Source organism: Saccoglossus kowalevskii, chromosome 18 (assembly GCF_978046115.1).
Source record: "Saccoglossus kowalevskii chromosome 18, keSacKowa6.1, whole genome shotgun sequence".
NCBI classification, from domain to species: Eukaryota; Metazoa; Hemichordata; class Enteropneusta; family Harrimaniidae; genus Saccoglossus; species Saccoglossus kowalevskii.
The window spans coordinates 12,765,377-12,779,094 of NC_140658.1; the positions used below are offsets into that span (position 1 = coordinate 12,765,377).

The 13,718-nt window shown below is 38.2% G+C and overlaps 1 protein-coding gene across 1 annotated transcript; it reads right to left on the reverse strand.

Moving 5' to 3' along the window:
- Positions 1-1,595: 1,595 nt before the first annotated feature.
- Positions 1,596-3,017, reverse strand: LOC144344660 (uncharacterized). Its single transcript, XM_078006540.2, has one exon. It carries the CDS (start codon positions 3,015-3,017, stop codon positions 1,596-1,598), a length of 1,422 nt encoding a protein of 473 aa, XP_077862666.2.
- Between the last annotated feature and the right edge of the window lie 10,701 nt (positions 3,018-13,718).

A 13,718-nucleotide genomic window follows, 5' to 3' on the forward strand; every position in this document is an offset into this window, starting at 1 on the left:
ACAATATACTAACACTGACTATCTTTTTCTAACTTTTGAAAGTAATAGTTTTAAGAAATATTCATTGTGTGTTTTAATCATAGGTTAATCAACAGTATGTTTATAAGTTCAGTCACATCAGACAAAACACATCACTTGATGCCACAGTGGTAACACCTCTTTAATTGTAGAAGTAACACACATGATTATAAACAATGTATTAACCAACAAGTGTGAGTGTCTTGGCTTAGTTCAAGTACAGCACCTTACACGTTTTTTTTCAAAACATAAAATATGACGGAACTTCGTTCATAGCCCAACTAGACTTTTTTTTATATTTTTGAAATGTCATAAATTTGACCTAATAAAGAAGTTCAGGAAGCGTGATGTATTGGAGCTAAGCACGTCTGGGGGTACATCAATTATCAAGCCACGACTGTGTTTGTCGTTGATTGCGGGATCATGACGCGTGAGTAATTGTACTTAACAATCAATTTAAAAACAAGTTGTATGAGGGCGCTATATACGAACATGGAATAATTTTATATGTGGACAACGCTTATACCTAATGCACATTTAAATTGTAAACGGTTATATACACCATGTAAGGATAAATATTAAAAGACAGTTCCCGGAAAACGTCAAAATAAATTAATTTACAATGGGCGTACTCTGCGTAAATAACGTGGAAGAACACAAAAATACACCGGAAACCGTTAACGTAATAATCGGTAACCCAGCTGTACATGTTGTTTCAGTTTCAATGTAAATTGGCGTATATTTTTGCATTTACGTTTCTTCCGCCCAACTTAATCATCGGGTATTTAAAAGTATACGTTATAAACGTTGAACGGAAATCTGCAGTTTTTCAGAAATTACCGTTGATTTACGTTGGACTGAATGGACGACAAACGTAGCATTCCGGCTGCCGGTTACGCGACGGATATGCCACCCCAATAGTCCGATGGTTACGCAACGGTTACACTGCATAACCGCCATGTAACCGTTGTGTAACCGTACCGGAAACACGCGATTTTATGCCGTTTTCTGGATTAAAATATCAATCACCACAGTGTGGCTTTAATTCAATACGAATATTATATCACTAGTTTCCGCTGATGTCACCATACTTGTCCATATCAGATTAGTATAAGCCAATTTAAAGTATTACAGGCACTTGATATGTGAAAAGAACATTTAATGACAAATTAAATAAATGAATAACATATCACACAAATAATTTTCAGCCATATAATGAAATATTATTGTAATCATCTTTAACTATCGTAATTAATAATAATTCATTGACAGTGTACAAAATGCCTCCAGCAATAAATTTAAGTACTGGGTAACAATACAAAATTAAAACAAACTGTGAAATATTATAATTACATCACGTGGTACTCAAATCTATGTTTATAGTTGACATTTGTTGCATAAATGTATCTAGTTTGGGATGTATGCAGTAATATATTGGAATATTTTCGAACAGTGCATACTAAATATGGCATTGCAAAATAAAATTAAAATTGTCATTCAATAATATGTATGTTTTATCTATTTCATATCAAAACATCATGATCAAAACGTTATCACTCTTTTGCATACTTAACGAATTAGCAAAATAACACGTGTCTGAATGTTTCTGTGCCTTTACATTTTAAAATGTTTTGGTCTAGTTTATCGATTTTATAGCTCAACTTCTCTTTCCCTTTTAATGCCTTCCTATTTTTCGAAAGAAAGTACATTCTGAATGTCTCTGTTCCCTGACTCACTGTTTTAATGCCACTCCTGTTATCCTCTTGTGTACTTTTCAAAAAATCTAACACGAACAATGACCCCTTCTCCAGCTGATCAGAGTTGTTTATGGACTGGATATTTCGAGTGTACATTTGTTCTCCTCGATCGCTTGAATGAACAAAACTATTGTCACAATCTTTGCACGGAAATAGCTTCAGCCTTGTATGTATAAGCATGTGATTATTTAGACTACCAGACTGATTGAAGCATTTCTCGCATTGTTTGCACTGATATGGCTTCAATCCTGTATGTGTACGCATGTGCTCCTTCAGATGACCAGACTGAATGAAGCTTTTCTTGCATTGTTCACACTGAAATGGCTTTAGCCCTGTATGTGTACGCATGTGCAGTTTTAGATTTGTTGCACGAGTAAAACGCTTCTCACATTGTTTGCATTGAAATGGCTTCAGTCCTGTATGTGTACGCATGTGATTTATTAGACTACCAGCCTGAGAGAACCATTTCATACATTGTTTGCACTGAAATGACTTCAATCCTGTATGTGTATGCATGTGCTCTCTCAGATGCCCAGACTGAGTGAAGCATCTCTCACATTGTTTGCACTGGAATGGCTTCAATCCTGCATGTGTAAGCATGTGATTTTTTAGACCACCAGACTGAGTGAAGCTTTTCATGCATTGTTTGCACTGAAATGGCTTCGATCCTGTATGTGTACGCATGTGCACCTTCAGATGACCAGACTGAGTGAAGCTTTTCATGCATTGTTTGCACTGAAATGGCTTTAACCCTGTATGTCTAACCATGTGCACCTTCAGATGGCCAGACTGAGTAAAGCTTTTGTCACATTGTTTGCACTGAAATGGCTTCACCCCTGTATGTGTAAGCATGTGCTGTTTTAGACAACCAGACCGAGTGAATCTTTTCTCGCATTGTTTACACTGAAATGGCTTTAACCCTGTATGTGTAAGCATGTGCTGTTTTAGATATTTTGAACGAGTAAAACATTTCCCACATTGTTTGCACTGAAGTGGTTTCAATCCTGTATGTGTAAGCATGTGATTGTTTAGACCACCAGACTCAGTAAAGCATTTGTCACATTGTTTGCACTTGATTGGTTTCAATCCTGTATGTGTAAGCATGTGCTGTTTTAGATTGCACGACCGAGTGAAATACTTCTTACACTGCGTGCACTGAAACCTTTTTTCAATGGACTGCACACATGCAGGTTCTCTGTTGATTTTGTCAACACCTCTACTGGTATCTGGCTGTGATGACATTTTTCAATCTGTATTTACTTCTAATATTAGGTTCTATATGTATAGCTGATTGTACGAGTTAGTATGAAGGTAATCTTATTGGATGAGGTTTGGAATTTGTGGTTTGGTTTGAAATGTTCTAGCTTTAAATAAACACCAAAACTCAGCAAGCAATCACATTACACATTCTACCACAATGAACTAATATGTAATTCTAATATTGCACACTTAGGTTGTGTTATTTTTTCATTAATAATTTAAGGCATACAATGTGACATTGAAAGCATAATTCTCTATGTGTACATGTAGGTAATTTTCCTATAAATTTCCAGTGACAAATTACAGAGGTTTTGTGTTTGCTTTTTGAAATCACTTGGGTATGTTTCTAAAGTGTTTAGGAATTTGTCTCACTTCTCTGGATATCTTTGGAAATGAAATGTACTACATTGTATTCCAGGGCTTCATTCGGTAAAGTGTTCTTCATCTATACATTGGCAGCAAGTTCAGTTTTCACCTATAAAATAACAGAATGAAAAAAATATAACAAAACATAATTTGAGTGCAACACGGTGAAATGATGGATATCTAACTGCAGTGTACCATGTCCTTATGTGCTTCTATAGAGCCTAGCCTCAACCAATCAAAATATATTTTAGTTGGAATGCTAGTTTTTGTATGTGTCTCTACAGAACCTAGGAAAAACTTACATGTAAATACAGTGTGAGTGGAATGAATGTAAATACAAATATAGTGTGATAACAAAGCAGCCTATCTAGCTATAATAAAAGATTTCTATGTGTCTCTACAGATTTTAAAAACAGAGCTACATGTAGAGATAATGTATCAATGTATAAGTATGATATGATCACAAAACAGCCTATCTAGCTAATGTTCTGTGTGTCTCAGATTCTAGGAAAATAGCTACATGTGGTACAATAAAAACTAAAAATAAAAGTAAGGTGTGATATCAGAGCATCCTACATAGCTAGAATGTTAGTTATCAAAGTGTCTTTTTAAAACCTGGAATATTACCTACATGTAGATACAATGTATTAAAGTGATAGTATTGTGTGATATCATAGCAGCCTGCATAGCTAGAATTAGGCAGTACGTTTTCAACGCACCAATTCACATATTTAATACCCATCATATACCCAGGTCAGTCAAAATTATCTGCAATCAGCGAATAACAGAGAGAGAATTACAGGTTGGGAAGCCAATGACCTCATAAATCCTGAAGTCTATAGTAGGGTAAAAACTGTGTGAATAGGCGGGTTGAAAACCATATGCCTGAATTCACTACATTCAATTACCCACAGTAGACTCCAGTCAGTCAAAATTACTATTTGGAACTGTAGGCAAAGTCAGACGATGATAGGTGGTTGGTTTATGAGCAAAATCAGAAACAATAAAGGGTGTCCCAGTCACTTACAATATTTCCTACTTACGACAACCACGTAGATAGGACCAGTGACAAACAATGTTTACACTTGCCAGTGTTGTCCTGATAACTGCTGGTAGGGTGACGGGGTTGCCCGAGGATACTAGATCCAAACCTAAATGCTTTGATGACCAGCATTCCAAAGAAAAAGAGGCCGACATAGTTCTGCATGAAGGCATAGGCCGAAAACGAGAGCTTGACATGTCTTTGACATGACGGGAGAAACATCTCTGCACTAATCTGTAGGAGAGACTACCCTTTCACATATGCACAGTGAACCCTGTAGTCATCTGGGCCGGGGCAGTAACCAAAGTATTACCAACTACAACGGAACCAACCTTAAAAAGTACCTTCCTCAATGGTTTGGGTGTCTCTTTGGTAACAACTGGTAAAGAAGTTTGCGCTCTCCAAAAGCCCGAGGGGGTACCTGATGCAATAGCCAATGAGTCAGCAATCACACAAACTCTATGTGCACGTATTTGATGTCTCGGTAGACCCTGTGTCGAGCATGTCAGGTAGTCATAAACCTTGCACACTGAAAGGGGAGGTCAGGAGTCTGGTTTGTTCTACTTACCCTGGCCTTAACACATAACCATGTGGTTGCTCCAATGCCTCGACTCATTAGTACAATTCTTGTAGTAACTCAATTCTCAAACTAGGCATAGAAGCAACTCCTCTTGATCCTCCTTGTCAACAATGTTGGATAGACGGGGATGACGATCGGCTACGAATCATGTCCTAGGATCTTAGGATCCTAGGCGAGAAACGCAATTCACATCTTTAGCACAGCTGAATTGTCCATAAAGGTGGCACAATCATCTGAGAAGAACAATGCCCCTAGCTCAAAATGACACGAGAGCTAGTAGAAAGACTGTTTTCCACGTCAAATATTTTGAGGTTGCATATCCCAGAGGTTCTAAGTGTGGTCTGCTTAAAGCTGACAATAATACAGACAAGTTCCAAATAGGACGGTTCCCTTGTTCAGGGTCTAGGTCTTTGATGGAAAGCAGTAAACAGCCTCCAAATAAGATGACTATCGGCTAATCTTGTCACAAAAGGATTCTCGATGGTGGCTGAAAAAGCTGGTAATGATCGCTGCATAGTACAATCCGAGCTCATCAAAAAAATTGTAGAAAAACAGCTACCTGGCCAACAGAGAGATGGCATGGAACCAGTCTCACTTCTAATACGTCAATCAACGTACGCCCGCCATTTTGGGATGTAGGCTGCATTGATGGAATCCCTATTCGCTCTTGGCAGGACGTTGGCAGCTTGCTCAGATAAGTGAGTCAACTGAGAGCCTTGTAGCATGTTATTGGTACACCGCTGAGCCTGGAAGCACTACTGGTATTTCCAACAGTAGTTGAAACCAGTTCCTGCTTGGTACATTGGGCGCCCCTGTGTCCAAATACGCAAACACGCATCCCTTTTCCAGGCTCGACAGAAGTGTAACATGCTGTGAATGGGTATAACTTTTGACTGTCCCACCACCGAAACAGTCTGGAGGCTGCCACTCCGCATTACAGAGACTGAGCTGCCAAAAGGGGGTGCCCACTTGCCTGATCCTCACCTCTGGAAGGTGGTGTGCAGCTGGTTCCACAATATACTCCAGGTATCAAAGAAGAATTTGCTCTGCAAGAACTGATAGCATTGGAGATCTGGTTCCCCCTACTTGTTGATATAAGAAACCACCACTGTGTTGTCCATGCGAAGCAAGACTCTGTGTCTATGGGTAGTAAGTGTATCAGTGCAAGTGCACTGCTTTCAGATTGAGCCAATTTATATGGTTGCCCTGAACCCAATGCAGGGCTTGTTCATCCAATAGGTGCGCTCTCCAATCTGTTAGGGAGGCATCTGTTATCAGAGTCTTAGCCGTGGCAAGTGGGTCCAAAGAAACCAATGGCTGGGGTTGGCAATTACCTTTCATAAGGGCAATGCATCCCATGCTTGGCAAGAGTGAGTTACTCACTTCTTCAGTTCCCAAAGGTGAGCCCAGTGCTGCAACAAAGTGTGCTGTACCGGGCGGCTGCATAACACAGCTTGGGCAACTACCTGTGAACTGAGGTCATCATTCCAATGATACGCATCAGCTCTTGAAGAGACACAGCGGGAACGTTTAGTAGAATTTCAGCTAGGCCACTCAGAGCTGGGCAAAGAGCCTGCAATGGTTTTACCAAGCCCTCATCCATGTCGAACTTCATGCTCAGAAACCCAAACGCTGTGTTGTGTTTGGATGGGACTTTCTTGATTTACTAGGAAGCCCAAATGTTGTAGTAAATCCTGTATTAGCCTTACTTGCTCGGCCAACAACCACTTGTTGGTTGTGTAGCAATCCTGAACTTGAACTTGAATTGAGGGAGTGGTTGAATTGCTTGCATCGGTATGTGCAGTTAAGCATCGCCCAAGTCTAGATAGGTTAACCAGTAATAACAAGGTAAGGAGAGTAAAAGAGTGCCCAGTGTTTCCAGGTTCAGACTCCAGCTGAACATATGCTCATCCCCCCTATTGCGGACCGAAGCATCAAACTTGCTTCCCCTGCGAGCTTGCTGGGAAACAACCCAAGGAAGAGGGGGCCACCACCTGGTTCCTTCCTTCTGGGGCAGGGGGGTACCGCCACTTTTCCCTCCCTCAGAAGAGCCGGGAACCTTGCCTCCTGGCCACTTGTTGTCAGTGGGTGCAGATTTTGGTCTTTACATTTTCTCAGCTTGGGGTTCTTCCCGCTTTTCCTGCCCGTACCGGAAGTGGTAAACAACACCGTGACTCAGATCATAGGCAAAAATAGGCAAAACAACATCCCGCTGCAGAGAGGGATACCCTCCCATGAGAGCCAAATGACATTGCAGGATATTCTGTGTAGGTGTTGTTGTCCCACCAATGACTGTGTACTGGTCTAGGGAGCTGGTTCTTTCTGAATTTGAGACTTCAGAGCGCTGGAGGTGCTGATCAATGCGTTCCCATGGGCCGGCCACAAACTTAAAAGTTGAGTCACCACTCTGCTGTCAGGGCATGGATTGTTTCCAACTGAACTGTCGAAATATTCCATCTCCATTTGGCCGTCCCACCGAACCAACAATTTGTGGCACCGGGGACAAGGGAAGGAGCCGAGAGATCTAGTTGGCATGAGATTTGCCTCCGGACTCTGCATCGATTGGGTAGCCCTTGGTCCAGCAAGAGGCATGAGATTACCCTACCCTAAGGACTTAGCCCTCTATTCCGCAGGAAACCAAGGTCTGCCCATCGACACTGTCTGTGTGTTCCCAATGTGTCCAGCACTTGGCCAGACAAGGAGAGTCAGCAGTCGGTGTTGCTTGCCCTGCCTTGTCTCGGTCACGTGGTTCGGGCATAGAAGAAAATATATGGAGTCATGGGGCTTTCCTTGATATAGATTTCTCTCTCTGTCGTTGGTTGAAACACATATTAATGCCTACAGTTCAAAATAGTAATTTTCACTGACCAGGGTCTATGGTGGGTAATTGAACGTAGTGCTTGCTTGTTTTCTTTGTGTCTTTGCAGAAGCCTGGATAATATGACAAAGTAGATGTAATGTACCAAAGTAAAAGTATGGTGTGATATCAGAGCAGCCTATCTAGGTAGAATACAAGTTTCATGTGTGTCACTGCAGTTCCAATATGTAGACACAATACATTGAGATATCTTTCTATAGAACGCTAGTTTTCTATGTACCCACAAAACCTATCATGATAGCTACTTATGGATACAATGTTGGTGGAATGTATGGAAGTAGAATAAGACATAACCATCTACATGTATACGTATTTAAAATTATCGAAATGAACTGCACTTACCTGAAGTGGATTGTGCATGTGAAACCTTTACTCTGTACACTACACTACACTACACTATACCATCTGATTCTATCCAATATATATATATATATCTAAGTTAAAAGAGTATAAAAGATTATGTTGTTATTAAAGAACTTATAAAGTATAAATGATAATAAATACCAGTGTTTGGTTGTGTCAAGAGTGGCGAATAATTTGCCTCAATTTTAGCAAGCAATTTGCTTAATTTATTCTTCAGTACGAGTAGCACTTTTATATTCAACACAAGAATTAGTATTATTTCAACGTATTTGTTAATCAGATGCAGGTCACTACGTGATTTCTGAAGTACCATAAGCATGTTGTACATTTCGACATAAATATTTTTCATTTATTTTCCACATTTTCTTGAAATATTTTCTTTTGACATCGAGATAATTAGCCATTCACGTAACAGACTAATTACATATACATGTTGAACATAGCTGCTTTCTGACTTATAGAACATTAATCAATTGAAATTATTAACAATAGAAATGGTTTTGAGCGTGGCATTGACCACCAAGCATGACAATGCTACCACGCTGTTTGTGACCTTGGGAAAACACTGATTACACACAAAAGATTAACAATAAAGTAAACAAAATCATCAAAACTACAAAGAATTCAGAGATTTGAATTATGAATACAAGTCATTGTTATAACCCAGTCTCCAACAGGTCTTCTACATAAAATAAAATAATATAAAATCATAACTTTGAAATCATCATTACAATTTTGGTGTGAATTATGTAAATTTGAGCCCTTCTGTCACTAAGCCTTTGTTTTACTGCTCCTGTAATAGCGTTGAACACGTGCTGGTAACTTGCATACGACATATCTAATGCAAAACAACGTTGTTAGGAAGTATCCATCTAAGTCGGAGATTGTTAATTATTTTCTTACTCATTGTGCTTGAAGGATAATTGTGCTTGCCAAACAATTAAACCGTACTCTTGACCTAATTAGTGAGCAAATATATAGCTGATTATTAAAATGTGCTTCTGTTTACCAATAATCATTCTTTATTCTGTTAAGTCTTCCATGGGCAACGACGTGATGGTAGATCCATTGAAAGTTAAGTACTTCTCAAATTTATCATTTCCTTCAAGAAGTCTTGGTTTTAGTCTTTTTTGTTATCATATTTATTTTCTTTATACTTTTGAATGCAAGTTGTTAAATTGAGAAAAAAAAAATCATTATGGTGTAAATAACTCGTTCAATTAATTTCCACAATGGCAAGTTCTTAAGATTAAGAAATTATTCCTTAGATTGAATATTTGATGTTGAAACAATGTTAACTCCTGAATTCAAACCCTCAATGAATTCCACATATGGTATAAATACCACTATACCGCAGAGGATATTCCCCTCTTTTCTGAATTGTTTTTCGGAATATAGGGCACACCATTGTGACACTTTAATATCGAGCAAAACTAACATTGTTTCTGTTTATTTCTTGTCAGAATCAGTTTAATTACCATGTTTACTTAATACGCTGTTTTCTTACTTATTATTTTAGTTTTGCATGGTGACGCACTTTGACGAGTACTTCAATGTCCTAATTAGTCGAATGTGAAAGCCAAAGCGATTGCTTTGGTATTGGCGAGTGTTTATCTTGTGTGATTCGCACCCTAGGCGTTTGTATTAGGCGGTTTTTCTTTTCCAATGTTTGCTACGCTGTAGTATGCGTCCACTTCCCCCCTTTTATTGTGATGTTTCAGTGTTAAATGGTGTCTTCTTTGTCTGTCACGCCATGACCTAATTTTACAACCACTCCAGATTGCAACGAAGTACCATGACATTTGGCTTGATCCGACTGGCTGTAAGATTTTTCTGCCAACAAGCTAGGATTTATTAACATTATTACCATTATATTATCACGTGATTTGCTTATTTGTATGCAGCAATTCATATATAACGACCCTTATTGAAAGGGCATTTTTTGTTACAACAGGAATTCGTACGGTGTGGATTTGGATTCTCGAATTGTGCCTGCACTTTTAGCCAGTGTAAACGGATATTTCACATTACGGGAATAATACGCTAATAATCTAACCACAAAAAACCCGAGTTGCTGAGGCAGTTACTCGGGTGCGATAAAATGTCGACGTCATGTGGAGTTTGTTTATTTTTTTTGGATACGGGTTGTAAAAAGTTAGATAAGCTAAATTAGAAGGCAATGCCTTAGACGAAGTACTTTCTTACGCGTGGAACTATTTTTTTTTCACGATATGTTCTTTATATACTTTATAATTATGGCAATAAACATATACTGTTGGAAATGTTATTCAGTTTAGAGCTCCGTGGACTTGTCTTTATCATCATATTTCAACATAAGTATTCAATCTGGAACGACCTCTTCACTTCGCTCTTACGCGTAGGAATATGCAAATGTGACCTTTATGCAGTATTAGTCTGATAATAACAACTGGTGTCCAGTTGAATTTTCAGTTACGGCATTTCGTCGAACTTTATAGAAGCGTACATGATTTGTTAATTTTTCCCGTAATTGTATCAGTATGGCCAATTTCACATATGAACGGGGAGACATCATCGAGGCAGGCAGTTGATGTCGCCAAAGTACGACAAATCCACGCAGACCGTAACACGGAAGTGACTTTTCAGGGTGGTCGAAACGTTATGATGTGTCTCTCCCGCCTGATATGGTGCGCCAGAAAAGTCCTGTAACTGAGAGAAAGTAAAATACTTGTACTCTTTTTCGTTTACAATATTCTAAGACTTATTTTAAATGATCACAAAACGTGTGTTTGATTTCTGTACATTCGTAACACAAACACGCACTCCACGTGATTTTCTACTCTTGCAGGTCAATCGATGTCTAAAAGTAGTTCCAGCCAGTACACATTTGTTTACACATTGTGATAGCATAAGATAACTATCTTTATAACTAATTAAATAAGACTAATGTCCTGATCATAAATTGATAACCATTGGGTTATAACCGAGCTGTTCCCGTAATGATTATTAAATAATCATGTCATATTATTATAACTGAAATTTTGAACGTAATAATTTTGTCAATAAAATTACCAACTATTATTCTACACCAGTGCAAAGCAAGAAACTCAATGGTCGCATTCCCGGTTGCATGTGTTGAGATAACACGCCGATGAGACAACAAACGCGATCTGTTCATACATACAGTGTTCACAGGTATTGCTTATTTCATGAAGTCCATAACTCTACAAACACAAATGTCTGACGAGTATACTTTAATCGTAGATATATATATCACTTACTTCGCTCGGAATATTCCTCAATCCTGACATAAGCTCGTCCTGTAAAATCTGCATTCAATCGCACAATGGCGGTAACCCCGTGACCTCAAATTAATTCCCTCTACGGTGACAACATGTTAATACCAGTGGTATCGCCTACAGATGGCGCTCTTGTTAACTGCTTTTGTATCACAGGATATCAGATCACATGTTGATTCTGCATCACAGTCACGCTTTGGACAGGTATTGTTAAATAAATAGATATTGTACTGTATATATGACAAGGGATGAAACAAAATATGCACATGTAACCCGAGCTTACTTTGAGCATTTTTAGACCCATGCTATATAGGATTGTTGCCCATTGTTCGTCTTACATCGCTTATATATCCACGTATACCATTTTTGATATAGCGCCCTCTTGTGCTACACTAGTGCAAGCCTTATGTGGTTTTCGATATTTAGTATTTTAAACGCCATATCACCCTGTAGCACGCTTGGTGAATTTTCTTATTTTTCTTGTGCGTTACTTTGGCTGTTCTGACTGGTGCTTGTGTCATTTCTAACAATCTTTTACTGTTTACGTTTTTCGTGATAGGCACATGCCCTGCGTTGTTTTGGCTGTTTTTTTCTGGTGAAGTTCGTTTTATGGCATGAAAAAGTGTAGAACTTGAACGTACGTTTTTACTTTAGTAAAACGTCATTTTTTTATTACCTAATACTTTTAGGTTCATGTGCTGCAAGTTAAAGAGCACATACTAATCGGCCGTCCCTCAGCAAATAATTAAGCCAAGGCACTTTTCGTTTCAAAATCGGGTAACTGTCCGTTTTTACGCAGTCAGGGAAGTTCGAATTACTAAACGAAGTACAGAACGAAGAAGCTGAAATATGTGAATATTTGTGATGTATTTTAAGTCTTACCGGATTGGAAGTGGGAATTTATTATTACTTTGAATAGCCAAACATATTTTAGTTACTTACTACCTTATACTAACATATGTTTGAATATTTAGACAAATTCTACACAGAATTAAACTGCAATGGTAAACCTTCCTTGTCTATTTATTTATTTATTTATTGATCACTTTCTTTTTCTTCCGTTATCTTGATGTACTACTTATTCCGATCTGGTTCATTTGTTAGAACTAACAGAATATCAATCGGAGAAGATTAATTAGGCAGATGTCATACGTGTACGTTGATTTTGAACAGCGGTGTCTTCCTTCAAGTTTTGCATTGTGATGTTGTGTGTTAAAACCATAAAGGACAATATAATTATGGTCCAGTGGCCGACATCCTGTGTTTATAATAAACAAATATAACATAGTCGGTCTGCAACTTTTATTTTTGGTTGGACATTCTGATTTCTGGTCGGGACCGTCCGACGTGGGAAGAAACATGTGATATAAATATTTGATGTTGTAACAGATACACTAGTATGACTTTTTGTCCGGGAATGAGAGTATTTACTCGGTGAAGTTAAACTATGCTGTAATTACGACATTCACCGTACTTTATCCACCATGTAATATGTAGATAGATATTTCGTGTCTGGTGTGTAACAGATGTACTAATACAAAAATATGACAACATGCCGGGACATGAGGACATATACTTGCTGAAGGTAAACTATGTTATAATGTTTACCATACTTTATTCACAATGCAATAGATTATATAAGCAGATATTTACTCGATTATTCGATTTGACTGTATCTTGTACAATCACGGCATGTGCCGTGAATAGGGAATATTGGAAGGAGTTATATATAAAACAAATAGGCCGATTTATCAGAGTACTACCTTCAAGTACATTGTCCGCATAAACACATGTTAATTATTCCTTTAAAAACTGACACTTTGTCCACATATACTTCTATGACTTATTTCGAACAAAATCAGGCATAACATATGTAAAAATGATGGTCAAATCAATCCAAATAATACGACTTTATCTTAATACACCGGTAGTTTTACAGCAAATATAAAAATATGTATGTACCACATAGACAAATTTCGGTACCTGAATGTGAACCTAATTTAACCCCCCCCCAAAAAAAAACATACTTGTGAAAGTTGGAGTTTCGTACAGTGGCTACAAATATCAATCACCACTACGCGGCAGGAATTCAATAAGAATATTATACTGCTAGTTGTGGAACTTATGTCGTATTTAAAGTAACACATGTTTTTGAATGAAACGAATATTTAAGAAA